Genomic DNA, 26,000 nt, shown 5'->3' with positions numbered 1-26,000 from the left:
AACGTAATTCAGCTGAATATTTTTCTAGCCGCTTTAATGAACTATAGATAATTCTTATAAAATTTACTTAAATAAAGTTAAATAAAGTTTTTTATGTTTTTATTTTACTAATTAAAAAAAAGACACTATTCAGTTAAGAAAAACTTAATTCAGCTAATGATTTTTAAGATTTTCTTATGAAATTATGCAAGTTTAGTACTCTGGATAAGATAAAGTCTCTATTCAGCAAAGAAAAACCTAATTCAGCTGAAGATTTTTAAAGAAATTTTATTGAATTTGTGAAAATATTTATAAATTCCACTTAAAATTTCTTATTCAGCTGAACGTTTTTAAATTTATGAAATATTTCAGTTGCTAACATAATAATTTTAATATTCAGCTAATAAAACTTCAATTCAGCTAAGAAGTTTCAGTATTTAAAGCAATAATTAACACAATTTCCTATTAAATCCTTATTCGGCTAAAATCTGTTAAGGAATTTCGAAGTATTTCAGTTGCTAATAAACTGAATGGATTATTCAGCTAATAAAAATACAATTCAGCTAAATTAGTTTGTCATTTAAAGCAACAAAAAACATTATTCAGCTTATTAAAACTTAATTCAGCTAAACAATTTTAATGATTTTTTAAGTATTTAAGTTGCCAACATATGATTTTTGATTGGATTTTCATATTCAGCTAATAAAACGTCAATTCAGCTAGCACGTTTTGTTATTATTTCCCTAAAAAAACTTATTTAGTCAACAAAAACATAATTCAGCTAGAGAATTTTAATGATTTTTGAAATATTTCTTATTAAATCCTTATGCAGCTATAAGCTATTTTTTAAAGTATTTCAGTTGCTAATAAAATAGTTTCTACAGCTAAATTAGTTTGTCATTTAAAGCAACAAATAACAAATTTCACAAAAAAAAAACATTATTCAGCTAATAAAAACTTAATTCAGCTAAACAATTTTAATGATTTTTGAAGTATTTCAGTTGCCAACATATTAATTTTTATTGAATGTTCCTAATCAGCTAATAAGACGTCCATTCAGCTAGCACGTTTTGTTATTATTTCCCTAAATATTCTTATTTAGTCAACAAAAACATAATTCAGCTAGAGAATTTTAATGATTTTTGAAATATTTTATTTGCTAACATAAGAATTTCTATTGAATTTAAATATTCAGTGGATTAAATATAGATTCAGCTGATATATTTTGTTACTTAAAACAATAATTAACAGGATTTCCTATAAAATCATTATTCAACTAAAAAAACATAATTCAGCTTAAAGTTTTTAATGATTTTTGGAATGTTCCAGTTGCCCCCTCAAATCCAGCTAATAAAATGCTAATTCAGCTAACAGCTTAAATAAAAATCCTTATTCATCTAAGAAAATCTTTAATGATTTTTCAATTGCATATATTAAAACTCCAATTGGACTTAAACATTCAGCTAAACAAGCCAATTCAGCTTACAAAGTATACTTATCCAGCAAAGAACAAAAGAACTTTATTACTAAATATGATTTTTTGTTCTCAAAATCTTTACAATTTGTCAATCATTAGACGTTTTGAAAACAAATATTTGACTTGAATTAGTTACACTAAACAAAAAATGATAATATTCTTTTCTTTGCACGTGAGATCAGTGACCTTTCAAGCCTTTTAAGAATAGTATTCGATTGTATTCGATTAGTATAACACTTTTTTCATTCAGTTTAAAAATAACCATTGTTTTCATTACAAACAAATTCATATAAATGTTAAAGATCATTTCCTAAGTCTTTTTTCTTGTTTTTTTTTTATTTTTTTGTTGTGTATTAATAACTGCGGGCCAATTTGTCTATACTTCCGTTATAAAACTTACTTCTATACACATACATACCTAACTCTTTTAAAATACCATAATCCAACATAACAATTATTAAAACAAGTTTAAAGTTCAGAACTCTTAAAAAAATCTAAAAGCTTATACAAAAAAAAAAGTTATTCACCAATTTATAGTATAAATTGATTAAGATCTAATAAATTTAACTCACACTTTTCTATTATATAAAAAAAACAATATTTATAATAAAACCATAAATTGTTTTATCAAAAACACTCTCAACAATTTGCATGACACAACTTTATTGTCTATTTATGTAGAAAAATTATGTCATTTATTTAAGAATTTTATAGAAAAATATAAAAAATTTCGCTTTAGAATTTATTTTTCAATTCAATACAATTTCTGCACTTGTCGCTTACGTTGATTTGTTGTTATTTATGAATTCACTACAGAAATCAATTTAATTTGTAATCATGGCTTGAGGTTTCTTATTACAGTTTGTTAAGAAAGAAAAACAAACAACAACACAAACAAGTAATGATTTATTTTTTTCTCTTTTGCAACTTGTTGCACAATTCTTACATAAGACATATTTTATAAATTGTATATTTATTCAATTTAAGAATTTATTCTTTTATTATTTTTTATAATTTTATAAAAAAAATATTTAAAGAATGTCGTTTTTGTTTATATATTAAGTTTTATTTAGAGTGATTTTTTTTTCAAGCTTAATTAGTTGTTGTTTTTGCACCTCAGTTCCATTTAATAAGTTAATTTGTTTGTATTTCAAAGTGTTTTATAAGTTTCTTTCAATGTTATTAAAACAAATAACACTTGTTTAATTTCTTAGGGGAGGCTTCTGCTATGACCTTAACTCATTAGCAGACTTGATTAATGGGTAATGATTGTAAATACTTTGTATAAACATTATTTTGTGTACCAGTAGCAGCAGTAATTAATTAATGACACATTTTCAGAAGATAAAAGTAAGTGTGGTTTAAAATTAAAAAAAAATAATCATTAATGATTGAATATTATTATTTACAATAACAATTATTTGGTTAAAATTAAACCACAGCGATATATACAAAAGCCTTTCTAAAAACAAAAGACTTAAGCAACAAACTTTGACGGTTTTAAATGCAATATTTACAAAAACCTATAAAAATATTTTTTTCTTAAAATCATTACTTATTTAAAAAAAGTAAAAGTATTACAAATAATTAAACATTTTATTTCCACAAACATTTTCTTTACCAATTATGAATTTATGAATTATTAAACGGTCATAATTGTAACACTGACAACAGTTCAATTTGCAAAGCTTTTCTTTTAAATTTGTTTAAAATTTCATACATAATTCATTAATTATACAGCTCAATCTTGTAAAATACAAAAACAACACCTTATGATACCCTACACCAATGACTTTCGAAAACACAATAGGTCTATTCTCAAATACTAGAGAAAATAACTTCAGTTTAATTTTAGTTCAGTTCGAGTTCAGTTCTAGTTCAGTTCTAGTTCAGTTCTAGTTCAGTTCTAGTTCAGTTCTAGTTCAGTTCTAGTCAGTTCTAGTTCAGTTCTAGTTCAGTTCTAGTTCAGTTCTAGTTCAGTTCTAGTTCAGTTCTAGTTCAGTTCTAGTTCAGTTCTAGTTCAGTTCTAGTCAGTTCTAGTTCAGTTCTAGTTCAGTTCTAGTTCAGTTCTAGTTCAGTTCTAGTTCAGTTCTAGTTCAGTTCTAGTTCAGTTCTAGTTCAGTTCTAGTTCAGTTCTAGTTCAGTTCTAGTTCAGTTCTAGTTCAGTTCTAGTTCAGTTCTAGTTCAGTTCTAGTTCAGTTCTAGTTCAGTTCTAGTTCAGTTCTAGTTCAGTTCTAGTTCAGTTCTAGTTCAGTTCTAGTTCAGTTCTAGTTCAGTTCTAGTTCAGTTCTAGTTCAGTTCTAGTTCAGTTCTAGTTCAGTTCTAGTTCAGTTCAGTTCTAGTTCAGTTTCTAGTTCAGTTCTAGTTTCAGTTCTAGTCTAGTTTCTAGTTCGTCTAGTTCAGTTCTAGTTCAGTTCTAGTTCAGTTCTAGTTCAGTCTAGTTAGTTCTAGTCAAGTTCTAGTTCAGTTCTAGTTCAGTTCTAGTTCAGTTCTTTTCAGTTCTAGTTCGTTCTAGTTCAGTTTCTGTTCAGTTCTAGTTCAGTTCTAGTTCAGTTCTAGTTCAGTTCTAGTTCAGTTCTAGTCAGTTCTAGTTCAGTTCTAGTTCAGTCTAGTTAGTTAGTTCAGTTCAGTTCTAGTTCAGTTCTAGTTCAGTTCTAGTTCAGTTCTAGTTCAGTTCTAGTTCAGTTCTAGTTCAGTTCTAGTTCAGTTCTAGTTCAGTTCTAGTTCAGTTCTAGTTCAGTTCTAGTTCAGTCTAGTTCAGTTCTAGTTCAGTTCTAGTTCATCAGTTCTAGTTCAGTTCTAGTTCTAGTTCTAGTTCAGTTCTAGTTCAGTTCTAGTTCAGTTCTAGTTCAGTTCTAGTTCAGTTCTAGTTCAGTTCTAGTTCAGTTCTAGTTCAGTTCTAGTTCATTCTAGTTCTAGTTCAGTTCTAGTTCAGTTCTAGTTAAGTTCTAGTTCAGTTCTAGTTCTAGTTCTAGTTCAGTTCTAGTTCAGTTTCTAGTTCAGTTCTAGTGTCAGTCTAGTTCAGTTCTAGTTCAGTTCTAGTTCAGTTCTAGTTCAGTTCTAGTTCAGTTTTCTAGTTCAGTTTCTAGTTCAGTTCTAGTTCAGTTCTAGTTAGTTCTAGTTCAGTTCTAGTTCGTTCTAGTTCAGTTCTAGTTCAGTTCTAGTTCAGGTTCTAGTTCAGTTCTAGTTCAGTTCTAGTAGTTCTAGTTCAGTTCTAGTTCATTCTAGTTCAGTTCTAGTTCAGTTCTAGTTCAGTTCTAGTTCAGTTCTATCAGTTCTAGTTTCTAGTTCAGTTTATTTTATGTACAAACATCATTATAAATGTACATTACTTTCGTTTCAAATAGGTATTTATCTATAACATAATATTTTTCTACCTCATTGTCACTTGTTATCGTATCATTTAATACATTTTTCACCTTTCACTCCTTAAAGGTATTTCAGTGCTTTTGTTTCTTTCTGTTTCCTACTCTTTATTTAGTTTAATGTTATAAAAAATTTTATGCTTATAATTAAAACCTTTAAACTTGCTATAAGTGTTGAGTTGTGTTGTTTTGACTTGGTTTACAGTCTGTCATAATAGACATTAATGTAATAACAATGTTTCGTTACATAGCCATGACTTTAAAGTTAATTTAATGTAATGCAAAGTAATGTATGTAGCTACGCCAGTAATGGGCAACACTTATGTTAACACATTTATGCTTTTGGATGTGAAGCAGAGATAATCTTTGGATATGCATTTATTTATGTATATAGTTTTAAACCGCCTATATCTGATCATATATTCAACATTATGAAGACAACATTGCTTGTTTTTATTTATTTAGCTGAAACACTATGTAATTGGTTAAATGCACATTTAGAACTTTATAGAAATTGCCCATAACTGCATAACATTCATGTAACAAACTTTATGCGTCTAGTTATTGTAAAGCCAACACTTTGTATTTGATTTTTAATTATTTGAATGCCACACTTTGTAACTCGATAAAAAACGAATTATTTGAAACAACTATTTTGTCTGCTATAAATTTATGGTATTTGCGTTTAATGTTGGGGTTTCGTTTGTTTGCACGTCTGTAATATAAGAAAAAAATATTTTTATTTTTTTCCAATAAAGTTGAATGTAGTTGACCTTGCCTCTGTTATTTATATATTTTGTATTATTTCTTCTCTTTACTGTAACATAATCACATGCTGTGATACAACATACTACTGAGGCAGTTAGTTGTTGTTGATGTGTTGTAAATTCATGTAAAAAAAAAATCTTAAAATGTTTAAGAAAAAAGAATAGCATCATCGCTTTTTGGAAATAAATTTTAAGTGCTCAACTGCAATTATTTCTTATATATGGCTGTAGTTAGTTTTTATGTTTATGTATTGGCTAAGAGATGGTTTCAAAAAATTTGCTATAAATTTTTTAGGCTGTCAAACTAAATAAACGGATCTTGTAGTTGAATGATTGTAATTGATTTTTATCAATTATGTGTTGTCTAGAGTTTTCTAAAAGAGTGCTTTATTTAAGCTTTTGAAAAAGTTCCAAGATTTTTCTAGTAAATATTTAGTATTAGTAGTGCATTTTTGTTATTTTTTTATTTATTGTAACAACGACTTAGACTTCTTTCAAACTCTGCAGATATTCTGTTTTTCATCTTATATTAGTGACATCTCAAAATTTTATATTTCAGTACTTATTATCTGATACCACAGAAATCATTACCCCTTGAGTCTTGTCTTGCTCTGTTTGTTGATAAAGGGATCAACAGGGATCAAATGGAGGTAGTCAAAATAATATATGATGTTGTTTGGACATATATTTAATGAAAAATAGTCACCTTATAACGAAATCAAGTTGAATAAAAAATTGCAACATTTCTTAAAATATTATCTTGTATCCGCTAAATTTACTAATTAATTTTTCAAATTTAAATCTAAAGTCACCTGATAACTAATAAATTTCAACTGCTAATAAACGACTAAACATTTCAAGAATTTTAGCATTTGAAAAATCAAACATAATTTACAACCAGCATTTAAGTAATTGCAACACAAACTGAACTGGAAACCAAAAATTGATTTTCAGCTTTCAAATTAAACAAACCCAAAAAAATTCTCATTGATAAATCTACAAAAATAAACCATAACAGAGCCCACACTTTATTTCGTCATAGATTTTTTAAGACTATTTGTCGACAACTCAATAAATTATGGTTAAGGCATAAATACGAATTTAATACATTAAGTCTAGCAGTAGTCTAATATTAACATTTTATGGTAATGATTACCAACAAGCAAAATACCACAATTATGTTGAAAAAAAAAACTAAACAAACTAAATAAAATTTAAAAAAATATTTTTTTTATTTAAACCACCACACTATTGCTTTAAAGTTATAAAAATGTGCATTCATACAAAAAACTACCAGCAAAACATTGAAAATGAAAAAAAAAAATAATTTAAAATTAGCGTTAAAAGCAATTTGCAGCTAAATTGCAATGTTTTTCGTTTTCATATTTCTTCCTGCAAACCAAATTAAAAAAAAAAACTCACTTCCATTTAAAAATGTAATTCATTGAACCATAAATTGTTTATTTGTTGCTGTTGTATTTATATTGTTGTTTTAGTGTGATTGGTATCTTGTTGTTGTTGTTGTTGTTGTTTAGAGTAGGAATTGGTCATTTATTTATCTTGTGGATGATACTACTTACTTTCACTTGTTAAACTAGTTTCAAGTTGTTGTTAAAGCATATACTGTTGCTGTAACAATTTGTTGTAGGCCTAACCAATAGATTTTAATTTGTCTAAAGTTAAAATTTTTGAAATGTCATGATAAGTAAAAAAAAGATACTTCTGATTTTTAAAAGGTTGCATTTACATAAATATTTTTTTGTTTAAATATGCGCCTATTAATCAATATTTAAATGTTTAGTTTTAAGAGAAATTTAGACTTTATAAATTGAATATTTAACAGAAAACAGATGTTTTTTTGAAATGTTTTGTTCACTGGTTTTATATGAATGTGTGATGTAGTAATTTTTTTAACTTTCATTGATAATTTTGAAATTGTAATCTGCAACACAATAGTTTTTTATATATTTTTTAGTTTTCATTACATACAGTTTTCTTATGATCTTTAATGTTGCAAATCAACAATGAAAAGAAGAGAAATTGTTTTAGCAATTGCGTAAGATATTTGAACTTCAAGTAGCTGTCATTTGTATGATCATTGATGAACATTAACTTTTCCGAATGTAATGTCATTATGTTTTTACATCTAGACATCTAGATGGTTATTATTATATTGGATTTAAACTTCGTCAACTTCTGGATTCTAGTACAATTCTCAATCAAATCAAACAAACAATGCGTTAAATATTTGAACAGCAAAAAGCTGTAAATTGTATGATCATTGGTGATCATTCAGTTTGCCCAGTGCATGATATGATCATCATGTTCTTAAATCGTTAAGACATTTCATTAGATTAAATTCCCATATTAAGGCCTTTAAGATTCTAGTGCATAACGATATATCCAATTCTTAACTACTTCCAAAAATTGATAGAAAAAAAATCATTTAAAAAACTTAAGATCATCGGTTTTTTCGATCATACCCAGCACAACTTCCAAAAAAGAGCATTAAAATTACTTCTTGAGAATGACTTCAGAAGTAGTGAATTTGGAATAAAAAGGAAGTCCCTCATATGACAAGCCTGTGTTAAAATCATCAATTCTTCAGGTCTTTTTTTAATACTTCCATGGAGTAAATTCTACATCTTTTTCGCTTCTTTGGAAGATCTTTTTTTGCTGGGTAGTGATCATTCAATATGACTTTGGTCTTTTGCCCCTTATCACGTATAATTCTTGGTTCGACCCAACCTTGTAATAGTATTGATCATATTTTTGATAGAATAGCAGAACCTCCTCTATTTCGTTAATTATCAGAGAGTCAGAAATTTTGTCATGCTCACTTGATCTTTCAGATTCTAGAGTATAACAATAGTTTAAATTCTCAACCAAATCAGCAAAGTAATTGAATAGTTTGAGCAATTGCGTAAGAACGGCAAAAAGATGTCATTTGTGTGACCGTTAATGATCATCATGTTGTTAGGCTAACAAGATAGTTAATCAGATTAATCTTTAATATTCAGGTTATTTAGATTCTAGTGCAAAACAATATTCATATCAAATTCTCAACTATTTTCAAAAACTTTAGATTATGATTTCTCTGGTTAGAATTTTTCTCCATTACTCCTCTCTGCACTACTTAGCTTCCACAATGCATCTCCACATTAAACGGTTTTTACGCTTTCTACGTAAGATGCATTGTCTTAGTTCTTGGAACATCATGTATCTCCAGGTTTCTGAGGACGATCGCTGCTTCTTTAACCTTAAAGATTCCACTCTTATAATAATATCCAGCATATTTCAAATAGATTGACCGAACCACCTCTTTTTGCATTTGCTTTGCTTCAGTATTGGTTCTTGATTAGTTAAACTCCCGTTATTCAAAACCATCAACAACAGGTTTTGGGTCAGAAAAGGTACTTGTTAATAAAAGTAAAGTAAAATTTCCCTGACTTTAAGACGTTTTCTTCCATAGAAGAAGAAATTTGAGATCTAACATTTGAACAAGAATAATTCCCGTTTTTAATAAATTGCTTCAAATCCAATCATTTGTGTGATAATCAAATAAGTTAAGACAGCTCTTAATAAAAAAAAATAACAAACTTAATAAATCAAATCTATACTCTTTGCAGCTAAAAAGGAATTACCCCATTTTTCATGTTTAACAAATAACCACTGAAGAAATAAACAACTTATTAAAAATATTAATACTAACTTTCAAAAAATAAATACTTAAATTTTAATTAAAATTTGTAAAACTTCTTAAAAATAAGCAATAAATGCAATACTAATATCTTCATTTCTGGCAAAATGATTGTACGAAATTTTAATAACTTTATTTGTGGTTAAACAAAAGACTTAAGCAACAAACTTTAGTTTACGCTTTGCCTCTTACATCAACGAAAAAAAAAAAAACAAACCAATCAAATAAAACCATTCAAAATTAAAATAATCATTAAAGTTTGCAAAAAAAAATCAAAAGTATGAAAAATAACTAAAATATTATAATGATTTTTAACAAACATTTCAAACTTACGTATTAATGCAAGTGCATGTACGTACTTGTCTAAGCATGCAAACTTCACGCATGCATGGTTAAATAAGCTCAACCGAAAAAAAAGTAAACACAACTCAATATACAGTCATTTCACACGTCAAGTTTAAACAAGACTTATTGAATGCTTAAAGGGTTTTTGAAGATGAAAAAAAAAATATGTATGAAAAATATCAGAAAATTGCTTTTATGGTTACAACAATGTGGTAAAGAAAAATGTTACGTAAATTTTTCAGTTTGATTTTAAATGAAGTTTTTCTGATTGTCTGTCTATCTGTCAATCTACCTATTGTTGTTTATATGTATGTATGTGTGTTAAAACTTTAAAGTACCCTATGATTGAAGAAGTAAAAGGATATTTTAGAAAAATTTAGTTAAAAAAAATTTAAATGTCAAATATCATTCCCTCTACCAGAGGGAATTACCTCAAGCTTTCCATTTTGATTTAGAGATAAGTAATCGCAGATAATTACAAACTAATGGTTCCAGCGTTAATCGAATTCGCCACCCACACGTATGCAGGAACACCTATAGAATATGAGATCATATCACAATACCAGTCCCAGAATATGAAAAAGTTATCTTCCTAAAAACTGCTACATCAAATTCTTATCCGGTGAATCAGTCAGACTTCATACAAAGATTCCATTTATTTCCTATGACAATATCGATGGTTCGATCTAGAATTTATTCACAGGCTGTCGCAGATGTTTTTGCAGTAACTTATCATATCAGTTCATCATTTCATATCATCGTTGATAATTTGTGGTTCTATCTCACAAATAGCTGGGATAATATTACGCTAAAGATTGTTCATAACTTCTTTATTATTTTCATAGTGTTGGCCATTTTACGACCATTTTACAAGACCAGCAAAAGTCTAAGTCATATCTCCGAACTTGGAGCGCAAAAAGGCTATCAGGTGGTATGGTTAAATCTAAAACCATATTCAACTGTACGAGAGCTTCTCCAGAGAAAAGCTTTATATCATATGGGTACTAAGACAATCGGGAATAATGTGTAACGAAAGAGCGAACGTACTTGTTGTAAACGGAAGGAAACCCAAGGAAGTTATCCAACGAACCTTTCAATGCAACGATGATTAAATTAAAAACATGGGCGAGAGAATCTCATACGACCACATTGAAGAATGAATCAGTGGTTTAGAACCACAATGTTCCTGAGGGGATGAGAAGTATCCTGAAAATGACCCAACTGAGGTTGGTATTATGGTACGAAAAATAAGTGGACACACAGGACTACGGGCACAACTATTCAGTGTAACTCTGGAACACTTTGTCATTGCCAAGCTGTAATTCTAAATATCTTGAGAGTGATGTTATTCCAGATATACCATCTCTCAACAAAACTAATTGAAAATTTTGAGGAACTACGTCCTGAAAACTGAGTTTCTGTTAAATCGGACGATCCTATTGAGCAAAATATCAGTTATTTGATGAGCTCTTTGGTAGGTTCATCTTCTAATTCATCCCTTAAAAAGTACGTATTAATGGCTGTAAAGCACTTAAGGAGTTGAGACCTCGATGGCGAGTTAATGTTGTAAGATTATTATAACCGCATTCTACTTGATGCATACCCTAAGACGTGGTGGACTTTAGTATGTTTCACTTTCATACAAAACTCTCTGACGTACTTCATTTCGGGCAAAACTCATTTTCAAGTTAAGTACTTTTTACTTTGGAATTTAGTGGAATTGTAATTGAAATATCAACTTACAAAGAAATTTCTTTGTGTGTCTGATGTCATCAAAACCGTATCGGCTTATGCTCCTAATGGAGTTTAATATTCAATATTCAAATGTATTTTGAATACATTCATTTAAACTTTGCAAAATTGTTCGAGTTCGTTTGAAAGACTGAGTTGGAGGAGTCAGTACAAACTATTGAAATGCAATATTTTTTAGTACAAAATTGTTGTTTCCCAATCAAAGCTGTATTACCAAACCTATGTTAAAATTCCTTAATGTAGGGCTCTTAAAAAAACTTTATATTTTTATATTTACTAACAAAAAAAACAAACAAACTCCACATTTATGACGTTATAATTCTTTTTCATTCAGTTAATTGTCGTTTTTTAGACTAATTACGTCTTTTTTTCAACAAACACATTTCTTTTTTGCTTCTTAACATTAGCGCTGCAGTCGCAGCAGTCATGTGTCTGTGTTGTGTTTTACATTGTCTGCGATGCATGTTGTCAGGTTGTAATTAAATAATTTCAATGTGAATTTGTGGGTTGTTTTTTTTTTATATTTGTTTCTTTAAATTGCATTTTTTCTACAAACAAATGTAGTAACTGTGAAATGTGACACTACATTATGGTGCAGTGTTGTTGTTGTTCTTCTTCTTTTTTACACTAACTTGTCATGTTAATAATGACGATGATGACGCGGTTGTTGCAATTTTTATGTCAGCATTCATTATGACCGTTTTTCATTAATTTTGTTTTTCTTTTATTTAGTTGTTCTATTGGTATACATTTTCTGTTTTAAGTTATTTTTTCAAATGTTAATAGAAATATTATTAACGTTTAGATATTTAAAAGAAAGTTTTTTACCCCGTTTTTTGAGGTTGAAATATGAATATTATTATTTATTTATGTGGTTTTTGTCTAGAAATGTAGACAGTTGTACTTAATTTATAAGGAAGTTCTATAATTATATTTACCAACTGTTAAATTCTAGGTTTAATTACTGATACTACATTTATGCTGTTAAACTAACAGATCTCGGTTAAAGGAAATTATGTTGAAGCATATTAATTACTATGTTAAGGGCATTAAAAACAATTAATTCATATCCAAATACTTTAACGACTTTATCATAGAATTCAAAATCTTTTTTCCAACCTTTATATTTTAACAAGCTTATTTACACTTAACCATAGCTAATGCTTTAATAACAAAATAATGATATCATTTACGTATACATTATCAAGATTTTAAATTTTTTTCTTTAAATTTCTAACAAAGCATACATTCCTATTTGAAATTAAATAATTTCAAACAATTTTATACAATTATCTTGTACGACAAATCTTTTGTTGTACTTCATGTAGTTGTTATTGAGGCTGTCAAAAAATTTCAAATAAAAATGTACCTATTCCTCTTTTTTTAGATTTTTTTGTTTAATACACACACCATTAATCATATCTAATTGTTTTTGGATTAAATCACAATAGTAGTGAGGACTTAAGAAAAATCTTTAAAAAAAATTATCTCAGTATTATAAAAAACAATAGCAAATGTATGTTTTAAAAACTAGGCAAAAAAAGTGTGCACAAATTATTATTATTTAAACGTTTTAAAACTACATTCTAATACTTAAAAGTTGTTATAAAGAAAAAATATTGTTAAATTATTTCAAAATAAACAAAAGAACTCGATTGTTGTTTTATTTCTCACAAGAAACTTTATGGTTTGTTATCTTGATTTTGGGGACATATTTTGTCAGAATAATTGCAGAAACAAACAAAAAAGATACAATATGAAATTCTTAACAATTACTTGTTAATATTAAATACTATTTTTGGTTAAACGTTGTTACAACTAACAGATGATTATGTAACTAGAATTTTAAAAAGAATTGTTATTTGTCTTAAAAATAGAATAATTGAACAATGCACCCTACAGTCTGAAGTAATTTATGTAAAATAAATAATAATCATTTAGTAAGTAAACGTTGTTGTTGTTTTCTTGCATTCGCATGCACAAAATTATTGGACCTACACCCACCTGAAGGTACCAATCGTCTTAGAATCATTTTATTAATCCATGTCCGTCCATCCGTCTATCTGTCCTTCGTCCGTCCATGTTAACCGTGTAATCAAAGTACAGGTCGCAATTTTAAAGATAATTCAATGATATTTGGTACGCATAATCCGTTTGGCACAAGGTCGAATCTTATTGGTTTTGGTTCAAATTGGTACAATATTTTATTTAGCTTCCATACAACCGGAACCTCCGATTTGAGCTTTTTATAATTATGTTTAGTATACTCGTATCTCGCTAAAAACGGCTCAACTAAGTTTTATACAACCCTTGATGACTTTCCCGGATTTTGAAATGATCAGGCCTCATTTGACATAGCTCCCTTACAAAGCCCCCATCACAGAATGTATAAAATGTCTACAATTCGCTTAAAAAGACTTATGTCAAGAAGAAATTCAGCATGTTTGCATTTAAAGTAAACGTAAATTCATCCGAGGATCGGTACATAATTAACCCCAGTCCTCATATAAAGCCTGTTCTAGAAAATTAATTTTTCTTTCAATTCAACATAAATGCTTTATAATGAACGATAAATCACATTTTATTCCTATAACTGGGGTAGGGTATCATATGGTAGGTCAGATTTAGAAGATTTAGTGGAAGATCTAATTTTTAGTGAAAAATCGAATTTTTAATGAATAATTGATTTTTCAATGAAAAAAATAATATTTCGTAAAAAAATACACGAAAAATCTAATTTTTATTGAAAATAGAATTTTTAGTGAATAATCGATTTGAATAATATAATTTTAAGTGGAGATTCTAATTTTAAATGAAAAATAAAATTTTTAGTGAAAATCGAATTATTGTGAACAATCGCATATTTAGTAAAACATTTCTGGAAATTGTAGAAAACGAAACGTGTCTATCAGTTCAATAGTTTTACGTCAGTTACCCTACCTCGGCAGATTTTAAAAGTTTATTTCTCGGTTTCCAAAGAAAAGATACCCGAGCTTTAATTTCATAAAAATCGGTCTTGAAAAATTAGACAAACTAGAAAAGCAACTGTAATGCAAGCTTATTCTTATAAACAAAGTGGTATATAGACCAAATACTTAGGTATTAATATTAATTGAATCAGAATAAACGAGATGTGAAAGGAGTAAAACTTCTGATCTTATTATAAGGCGATTTTCGAAAGGAATAGAGACACTCAACTATTAGAATTAGGATAATGAAGTAACAGAACCTTGGGTAAGTGTCAACCCGGTCCCTGCTCAATAACGGCCTTTTATCAGATTATATGCTACTGCCTTTAAATGCAGATTTCATACATAAAATTGCTTGCACGATGGACTAAATGATAAGAATTCTATACATTTGTTCTGAGAAGTAAATAAGTTTATCAAGCTCTGTAGAGTATGGAACATACATAACTGTTCCAAAACTCCCTAGAAATTCTTTTTGAGAAAAAATTTCCGTGTTGATATCGACGACAAATTTTGTAAGCCAGAGACTAAAGTATGCTTTTCTAAATAGTAGTTCTGAATCCGAATATAGCCTCAGATTTGCTCCATCACATCTGGGATATGAGATATCGTGTCCTGAAGTCTAAAAAACGTCAGTTTTAGACCTTTTTGAGACGTTATAACAGCTCGAAGACAACTTTATTTATAAAGTGTTGTATGTCATCTGAAAGTCCATTCAGTCAACTTTAAAATAAAGGCTTAACATCTGTCATAAATTCCAGTTCAATGTAATGTAAACAAATGAAAAAACTTCAAAGCAGGCACCTTAGAAGCAAACATAATTAAATTGAAACTTTTCTGAAAAAGTCTTAAAATTGTGTTAAAACATATATTATCTAGTGCCGTATAGGAGAAACATGATCTGATTTTTTAATTTGATAAAAATTCCAAAACGTTAGAAAGGTTATTAAATCAAATACCTATATTTCTTATAATTAACCCACATTATAAGAAACGTGTGAACTATAGCTGCAGTAGAGCATTAAAATGCCTGTGTACTTGACCGACTATAAATTGTATTTTTGTCTATAAAACAATAAAACAAAACCGTGTATTGTCATGAATCTATAAATGATTATTTTTAAAGGCCTCTAGTTATTTTTCTATTGTAAAAATTCTGTTTACTACACATGTAACAATTTCAATTATGTTTTTCTTAAACAAAACTCTTAAACTATTTTGAAATAGCCTCAAACAGAAGTGTATGTTTGAAACAATTGTATTTTCTAACTGGGCAAGGTGACTATTTTAAGTTTAAATAAACTGCCTATGGCAGTGCTTCTTTATGATTTTCATAATTCAAAATAATTTACTTGCAGTTTTTAAATATAAATCTTTTGTTTCATACATTGGCAAAATTTATGATTAATGACAGTAGCTTTTTTACAAAAAAAAAAAAAACTAAAATTAAATGAACAAATAATGTTTAAGGTCATAACATCGATTTACATGTCGAATTAAAAATTAAAGTCGAAAAAGGGGGGGTTTTAAATTCAATATAAATTTGAAGAAAATTTTAAAACGCCTATTAATCAAGATTTACTGCTGAAATATATCTATAAGAATTCAATAATAGTTTTAAAATTATTTTGAAAGTTTTAAAGATATCCCTAACTCTACAGAAAAATATTCAAAAAAGGCATTTAAATAATCTTGTATTTTCTATAAATTATCAAAGAAAAATAATACATAATGAAAAGCTACAAAAAACTAACACCATTTTTTCACTTTTCTTACACTTACAGGAATCAAATGTCTTAAATTACAACAAATGTTATAATAATAAAAATAAACATCAATGTAATAACAAAAACAACCAGCACACCACCCAAACCATAAAAACAAAATTTGATCCACAAAAACATAATCATTAATTTAGATCAACAAACACCTTCCTGCAATAGAGAAAGAGGCGAAAGAAAACACAAACACGCAAAATGACCGATACAAATGGTAATGAGATCTCCAGCAATTGTGATATAAATAGACAATCTGAATCACCGGCACGTACTATAGATTCACATGATTCAACAACTGGTAGCATGGACACAATAGTCGATCGTTCAACACATAATAGTGCAGCAGCAACAACAACAACAACAGCCAATAATCATGAGGAAATGATGCAGAGCACCATTGAACAGAGTACGAATACAACAAATATGCAACAGCAACATAATAGTTTAACAAATTCCGAAATAGCCATGTTGCAACAACAGAATCCAAGCGGAAGTGATGATGAATTAATGTTAAAACATCAACAAGATCTACAACACCAACAACAGATGCAAAAACAAATGCAACAAAAACCCATGGACGCCCAAAGTCATATCTATTCCAGTCCAGTTTATGATGAAAAACCACCACAACCGCTTAAGCTTACTGCGGCCACTTTATTGGAGAGCACTAAATCGAAAGAGCTAGAAAAACCCAAATTAATTTCACATGAAGAATTCAAACAACAGCTGCAAGAAACCATAGCCTCTCGGGCAGCTACTCTAGATTCTAGAATAAGTAAAAAACAACGATTTCCTCCAGAACTTATCAAAGATGATGGCAGTTCTACAAAATCCTCCAAGTCATTGAAGAAAAAACGTTCCATGCCTAAAAGCAGTACAGCCTGTTGTTCAGCTTTTCCCGTACAGATAATTTTGGGTCTTTTACAATTGGTCTTGGCCATTTCCTTGGTAGCGTTGGGCTCTTTGTTAATTGTGAGGGATGCTTCTCTCTCCACAGCTGGCTGTGGCATTTGGACGGGATTAATAGCCGCTGTTACCGGATCTTTGGGTGTAGTGGGTTTGCGTAAAACTCAAACCTCATTTTTGGCCTTAAGTTTAGTGTGTATAGCGTCGAGTACGTTGGCCTTAGCCATTTCTGGCATTGGTCTGTCGCGGGATATAAATCGTTCGAAGGAAGAGGTGAGTGAAATATTTATTTAAATAAATTAACACTTAGGAATGTATATATATATATATATATATATATATATATATATATATATATATATATATAAAAGTTTGCTTTAGTTTCACTTTTTGAGTCCATCTGTAATTTTAGCCACCTGTCCTTCTGTAATAATGTCAACATAAATAAGTGGAAGTCTCTAGCACTATATAAGAATGTATCCGAATTGTACATCTAAACATTCCTGACAATCTTTAACTTTCTAGTTTCTTTTGATTAGGTCATATCGTACTTGCTTACTGACATTTTCCCTATACAGTTCTCTTTTAGTTTACCGATTTTGCCCATATTCAACATCAAACATTTCTGATCATCAGAGAGTTGTTTTATTTCGACTTGTGTTGGTTTTGGTTCATTAAAAATTTAAATATAATGAAGACCCATAATATTGTATATACTCTCTCCTCTAGTTCCTTTCGTGTTTTCAACAGACAGACGGACATGTCTAGATCGTCTGGAAATCTTATAAAAATATGTATGTATAGACTTTTGTGGGATAGAACTAATATTCCGTTGTGGACATTTTCAGACCTCTAGCTCCTCCCGTTTAGGTGCTTTCGTGTTTTTAACATATGGACGGACATACATAGCTACATATATCGTCTTTGAATCTAATAAGTGGGTATAAAAAAGTAAAATAACATGCAATTAAGAGAATATAAGAAAGCTTTTTAATACTCTTCACAAAAAACAAGCCAACAGAGCAGCAAACATAAGTCTGCGCTGTCACAGCTGCTGTGCTGTTTTTGAATCAGCAAAACTTGTTGCAAATAAGAAAAAATTATAACGGATAAGGAAAATAACAGAGGTATTGCCAAATGCTAAGTTGTTATAGTTGGTGGAAATATTAGATAATTCAAATAAGTATTGCCAGATGCGCTATAGTTGAAAGGTTGATGTCTATGCTAAAATTATGTACTTTACTTTTTTGAATGAGATTGCAAATACATACATACACACACATTTTTTTAAATGAAAAAAGCATTTTATTAAATAAACAATTTATTTGTTAACATGTTAATAAAATAATTATTTATGAAAATATTATAAAAATAAAATAAAACAATAGAAAGTTAATCCTGTCTGTTCGAGTAAATTTTTCGTTTAAAAACGAATTCTCATAATTTTTCTCGTTTTAAAACCGAGTACAAAAATCTAGTCGAAAGTAAATCGATTTTAATTTTATTAAAATAAATTAAATAATTGTTTTTTGAGTTTTTTAATATAATTGTAACTTAATATAAATGCTATGGGCATTTTAAACTCTTTTTCATTTCAAATATGATGGTTTTTCTGAATTTTACGTTCAAATAAAAATTCGATTTGCAGAACACCAAATTCTGTTTTAAAAGTTTCTCGGTTTTGAAACCGAATCGATATATAGAACAGACAGGAATATTTTGAAAGCTTGTCTTTCATTTCGTATACATTATTGTTTATGTACAGAAAATAGTTTCTGCAAAATGTGTAAAAATTCTATGAAAAATCACACATTTTTTTAATTAATTACAAATATACATAATTTAATATTTAATTCTTGAAGAATAATCCTATTCCAATCTTTTAAATGGCCTATGTACTAGGGTGATCGATTATTCGACATTTTCCAAAAACCGGTTTTCGAATAGTTCGAATAGTTGACATTTAAAAAAAACCGGTTGATATTTTTCAAATTCAGAAAAAACCGGTTAACCGGTTTTTCATTACAATTAAAAAAATATATTTTAATTTGAAAAACTTAATGTTTATGTTTAAATTTGATTAATAAAACATGGCCCGAAATGATTTTTAACAGTTTAAAAGATTATAACTTTAGATCTAGTCGTCTGATTTACATTATTTCTTTAATATAAAAAATTAGGAAAAAAGTGGGACACTTCTGTTAAACATAAGGTACTATGTAATCCTAGCTTATTTTAAAAGCCCTGTTTAGGAAATTTGCATAGGCATTCCAACACTTCCATAAAATTTCAGCCGTAAATTAATTATTGTAATTGGAATATAATCTTAAGATTGCTAAATTTTATCAAACAGTTATCCATTTTACAAATAATTTTTTTAATTAATTAGGAAAATCAAAAAAGTTTAACCAAAAGAGCTGTAGAAAAATATAGTCTAGTTCCTCGACTCGAATATTTTTAAAATTTAGACGGGCTGTATTATTATTTACTTAAAAATTTCATTAAAATAATCTTTGAATACAAAGCAAATAAAAGTATTCGAAACCGGGTTTTAAAAAGTGAAAAAACCGGGTTATTCGATATTCGAAAAATCAACATTAAGAAAAAACCGACACTGGTAAAGCAGAAAAACCCGGTTTTAAAACCGGTTGAAAAATCGAGTCGATCACCCTACTATGTACTGAACTATGTATGTTCAAAAATATTTAAAAATTAAAGAAGAATTTATTTCTACAATTTTTGATTCTATTACTTCAACAGCAAAGAATACTTTTTAAATTAAAAATTTTGGGAATTTATGGACAATTTTAATTTCATTTTAAATAAAGGTTAATTGTAATATTGGTAATACAGCTTTTAATGAACATTAAAAAGATACAGAAACATTCCCTCACCTTCCAGTTATATTATCCTTGGAATAGACTCGCTGTAATCATTTAAATAACACTTTTCTAATTTCTACTTTATCATAACAAAAAAAAAACACTTTTTATATTTAATAAGGAAATTTATTTAATAGATTTTTACTAAACCATCTTTTATATTTATTATAAACAGGCCATATTGGTGGTATTCCTTTTTTTAAATGCACAAAATTTTTTAACACACTTTTAAAATTAAGGAAATTTTTTTACATTTATAAAAGGACTCTTATTGAATTATTTTTTAAACTTTTCATCTAACTTGAAACTTTTTAAAACAATTTTACATATTTTATTTACCACTTTTTTATATTTTATTTAGACAGGCCATATTTGTGGTATTATAATTTTTGTATATATTTTTTTACAATTTTTTAAACGCATATTACGAATTTTAACTCTAATTGCTTTAAACACTTTTAAAATATTTTTTTCTAATTTTTACGACTTTCAAAATATTTGGAATAAGATTTAAATTAAAACGATATTTTTTTATTTAATATGATTTTAAAAACAATTACTAAATTAAATTTTGACTATAATAGCAAATTCGAATGATTTCCTTTAAAAACCCTCTTACATCTTAAAGCACTCATTCAACAAAATCAAAACAAACTAAAAACCAATAAAAAAGCTTTTATTCTCTTTAAAACCAACAACAACAACCATCTGAGCAACAAGTATGAACTGCGCTGTCATAACAAAACCTGCGCTAACAGTTCTGCTGCAAGTGAAAAAATGTAGACTGTGCTGCCGCAAATTTGCAAAATGTTTACTCTTTAATAACTCATTTATTTTAATACTTCTCGTAAAATTTTTACTTTTATTTTAAAGCTAACACGTTTATTAACATTTCTTGCAATTTTCATTAAATTCCGTAACATATTTATGCACTTTTTTACAAATTTTATACGAGCTATTACACGAACCGGCTAAACTTGTTGCAATGTTAAAGAAAACTAAATGACAGCTTGCTAATAAATGGCGGAAAAGGAAAATGACAAGTAGAGGACGATAAAAAAGAGATGCCAGATGTTAATTTTGTTTGTGAGGTGGAAAAATAAGTTGCCAATACTATTTTTAAAGTTGTTGATAAAAATTCGTTATTTTTGAAACATGAATGTTGAAAATGATAAATGCAAAAGTTTTTAAAATAAATTTCGTTTGATTTAAACTAGAGTTTAGGAAAAATTATATATTTTTTCAGAAAATTGATAAATTTTAATAAAATTTAAAGGAATAAACGAATTACAAGGTCAAAGATTTATAAATTAAATTTTAATGTTTGTGCGATTATTTGCAAATTTATTATTACGATGGTCTAGTCTATTCGATGATATAGTCTATTGACTAATCTATGGACTACCCTATTGAATAGTCTATGAAATAGTCCGTAGACTATTATATTGACTGGCTTATGGATTAGTCTACTGACTTGTCTATTAACTAGTGGATGGTTTAGTATATTGGCTAGTTTGCGGAAAATAAATTAGTATATTGACTGCTCTTTAAACTGGTGTATTGACTAGTCGATGATCTAGTCTATTGACTAATAGATGATCTAGTTTATTGCCTAATCTATAGATTGCTTTTTGAAAAACTGTATGGAATAGTATATGGGCAAGAATATGAACTATTCTATTGATTGTTCTTTAAACTAGTCTATTAACAAGTTGATGGAATAGTCTATTGGCTAGTCTTTTGTCTAAACTATGAACTATTCTATTAACTAGTCGATGATCTAGTCTATTGACTAGTAGATGATCTGATTTATTGCCTAATCTATAGATTATTCTTTGAAATAATTTATAGACAAATCTGTTGTCAAGACTATGAACTATTTTAGATTGTTTTTTAAACAAGTTTATTAACAAATTGCTGGACTAATCTATGGACTATCCTTTTGACTAATCTATTGACTGGTCGAGTGATAATTTAAGATCTTTAAAAGTACTAAAAAAAGTACGATAGTACAGAATTGTTTAAGCCAGATTGGTTTTCATTTAGTGTTCTTTCATAATGAAATGTTTTATTATTTAATTTCAAAAACAAATAAGAGTTCTATATTCGCATATGAGGAATTTTATATACCCTTCACTATGATGTGCGAAAAAAACAGTCAGTACAAAATTTTATTACAAAAAATAAAAAAAATACCAATTGTAAAATTGTACCAGAAAGATAAAAACCAAAAAGTACCAGTAATAGAACGAAAAAGTACTAAAAATCCTTTCCTAAAGATTTGCATTAACATAATGTTTAATTTTATGATTATTGGTTCAATATGTATTATAGAAAATTCAAAAGGTACTTTTTGAAAAAGGAAAAAGTACCAAAAAGTTATCACTTAGTCCGGGCTATACATGCTTCATTTCATGTTTCTAGGTTCAATATTACAGAAAATTCAAAAGTACTTCTTAAAGAACGAAAAAGTCCATTTTATAGATATAAGATTCTTACTGCGGTTTCTAGGTTCAATATTATTGAAAATTCACCCTAAAACCTACTGAACTTTGTATGTTCAAAAATATTTAAAAATTAAGGAAAAATTTATTTTTATGTTATTTTTATAATTTTTAATCCTATTACTTCAACAGCAAAGAATTTAAAATCAAAACTTTTGTAAATTTATGGACAAATTTAATTGCTAATACATATTGTAATGTAACTTTTAATAAATATTAAAAATAAACTGAAACATTCACTCACCTTCCTGTTATTTGTTCCTTGAAATAGGCTTGCTGTAAAATTTAAATAACATTTTTGTAATTTTGACTTTATCATAACAAAAAACACTTTTCATATTTAATAAGGAACTTTATTTTATAGATTTTTACTAATCCACCTTTTATATCTATTATAAACAGGCCATATTGGTGGTATTCCTTTTTTTAAATGCACAAAATTTTTTAAAACATTTTTTAGATGAATTATATTTTTTACATTTATAAAAGGACTTTTATTTAATTATTTTTTGAACTTTTAATCTAACTTGAAACTTTTTAAAACACTTTAACATATTTTATTTACCACTTTATTATATTTAATTTAGACAGGCCATATTTGTGGTAATTTAATTTTTATATATTTTTTTTAAATTTTCACATTTTTTTAAACGCATTGCAACTTTAATTGCTTTAAACACTTTTAATATATTTTTATTTCAACCACACATTAGATTTAATTAAAACGATATTTTATTTAATACGATTTTAAAAATAATTACTAAATTAAATTTTGACTATAATAGCAAATTCGAATGATTTCCTTTAAAAACCCTCTTACATCTTAAAGCACTCATTCAACAAAATCAAAACAAACTAAAAACCAATAAAAAAACTTTTATTCTCTTTAAAACCAACAACAACAACAACCATCTAAGCAACAAGTATAAGATGCGCTGTCATAACAAAATCTGCGCTAACAGTTCTGCCGCATGTGAAAAAATGTAGACTGCGCTGCCGCAAATTTGCAAAATGTTTACACTTTAATAACTTATTTATTTTAACACTTCTCGTAAAAATTTTACTTTTATTTTAAAGCTAGCACTTTTATTAACATTTCTTGCAATTTTCATTAAATTCCGTAACATATTTATGCACTTTTTTACAAATTTTATACGAGCTATTACACGAACCGGCTAAACTTGTTGCAATGTTAAAGAAAACTAAATGACAGTTTGCTAATAAATGGCGGAAAAGGAAAATGACAAGTAGAGTATGATAAAAAGAGATGCCAGATGTGAATTTTGTTTGTGACGTTGAAAAAAAGTTGCCAGTACTATTTTGCAGTTATTGATAAAAATTCGTTATTTTTGAAACATGAATGTTAAAAAAGTTTGATGAAATATGTTTTAAAATGAATTGTCTTTGGTTTAAACTAGAGTTGCCAAAAAAATTATATATTTTCTTAGAAAATTTATAAGTTTTAAAAAAATTTAAAGAAATAAAAAAACATTACAAGTCTAAAGTTAATAAATGAAATTATAAATGGGAATTTTGTTTTATAAAATTAAAATTTGATTATAAAAATGGGTGTAAAAAATTAATACATATTTGTTTGTTCAATTATTTGCAAAATAAAACTATACTGCGAATAAAATAGTCGATGATTAGTTTATTGGCTAAGATACCTATTAGTCTGTGAACTAACCTGTAGAAGTATATTGACTGGTTTATGGACTAGTCTAATAACTTTAGTCGATGGTTTAGATTATTGACTAGTATGTGGAGAATAAATTAGGATCAAGTCTATTGACTAGTCGATGGTCTAGTCTATGGACTAGTAGATGATCTAGTCTACTGCCTAATCTATAGATTGCTTTTTGAAAAAAAATTATGGACTAGCCTATGGACAAGACTATGAACTATTCTATTGATTGTTCTTTAAACAATTTGTTGGACTAGTCTATTTGATAATCTCTTGGCTAATCTGTTGTCGATATTTCAGTCTATTGACTATTTTGTGGACAATAAATTAGTCAGTTGACTGCTCTTTGAACTAGTCAATGGTCTAGTTTGTTGACTAGTATATGATCTGGTTTATTGCCTAATATATAGATTTTCTTTGTAATAATCGATGGGCTGGTCTATTGACTAGTCTATGAACAAGTCTGTTGTCAAGACTATAAACTATTCTATTGATTGTTCTTTAAACTAGTCTATTAACAAGTTGATGGAATAGTCTGTCGAATAGTCTATTGGCTACAGACTATTAACTAGTCTATTACTATTAACTAGTCTAGACTGTTAATTGAACTATAATAACTTTATTAGAAAAAAGTACGTCAGTCTGTCAGTTGGCTCTTTCGAAATTAAATAATTAATTCAAAAATAACGTCTTCAATTATTTCTCATAACACAAAACACTGACTTAACTCTAACCAGTTAAAGAGAACAAAAACCTTTTTTTTACTCTCTTTTTACCAACCAAACTATTCATCTCTTAGCTTAACGAATCCCACTTAAGCTGCGCTGTCACAATAAGACAACTAACAACTGCTCTGCCCGCAAGTGAAAAAATGTATGCTGCGCTGTCGCAAAATTGCTAAAATTTTTGCACTTAATTTTTTCATTTATTTTTACACTTTTTATTAAGATTTTACTTTTATTTTGAAGCTAACACGTTTCTTAACACTTTTCCAACAAATTTATTTTATTTTTTATATTATTTGCACTATTTTTTATTAAATTAATACGAACGCGTTCACGAACCGTCTTAACTTGTTGCAATATAAAAGAAAACTATGCAAGTGTCATTGCTAAATGGCGGAAAAGGAAAAAAATGACAGTTTTGATGTTAGTGTTGCCAGTTGAGCAATAAATAATGCTGCCAGATAGTTAGAGTTTAGAGAGTTGCCAATCACATTAGGCACTAATTAAACTGATTTAATTTAAAAATACGTATTTGAATAATAAATAATAAAATTATGAGGGGAAAGTATAAAATTATAATATTATTATTATAAATACAAAGTGATTTATGTTAAAAAAATATTCCTTTTAACTAAAAACTTAATATTTAATTGAAGTTTTTAAATTTGTATATAAAACTTATTAATGTAAATTAGTATTTATTCATCCATCCAAAATGTTTAAAATTTATTGCTTTATAAAAAAATATTATAAATATTCATAAGTAAATCTAATAATTAAATTAACAATATTATTAAAATTACTGTATTGTCTTTTCAGTTCAATTTATTAAACGCCAATAGTGAAATTTCAGCGGCCTCTGGTTTAATATTCACATTGTTTTTACATTTTATTGTCAGCATACTATCGGTGTATCGTTGTGCCTTGCAAATGTGTTCAAGGTAAGTGAGAATATTTTTTAATAAAATAGCAATTAAACAAAAACCTTTTAAAATATTGCAAATAATTAACATGCGTTTGCTAATTTAAGGTCATTATATAATATGAAAAAATATGCAAAACATTAATATTTAAAGGTTAAAAATGAGTCATAAACATTTAGATACATGATTTCTATTAAATAAATTTCAATTTACACTCTCTCAACGGTTTTTACATATTAAAAAC

General features: G+C 27.6%; 1 protein-coding gene across 2 annotated transcripts in view; it reads left to right on the top strand.

The window, feature by feature from the left end:
- The window catches only part of LOC119610846, a 54,266-nt gene that overhangs the window by 8,418 nt on the left and 19,848 nt on the right, over positions 1-26,000 (top strand). For both annotated transcript variants that reach the window (XM_037966241.1, XM_037966242.1), the window contains exons 2-3: positions 16,139-17,311; positions 25,653-25,774. In XM_037966241.1, coding sequence (XP_037822169.1) covers positions 16,331-17,311; positions 25,653-25,774 — 1,103 coding nt within the window. In that variant the 5' untranslated portion in view covers positions 16,139-16,330. The remainder of the gene's footprint in view (positions 1-16,138; positions 17,312-25,652; positions 25,775-26,000) is intronic.

Source organism: Lucilia sericata, unplaced genomic scaffold (assembly GCF_015586225.1).
Source record: "Lucilia sericata isolate MDLA Ls3-8-SP2 unplaced genomic scaffold, ASM1558622v1 Contig001287F_arrow, whole genome shotgun sequence".
In the NCBI taxonomy this organism is placed as follows: Eukaryota; Metazoa; Arthropoda; class Insecta; order Diptera; family Calliphoridae; genus Lucilia; species Lucilia sericata.
This window is presented reverse-complemented; position numbering and strand designations above follow the sequence as displayed.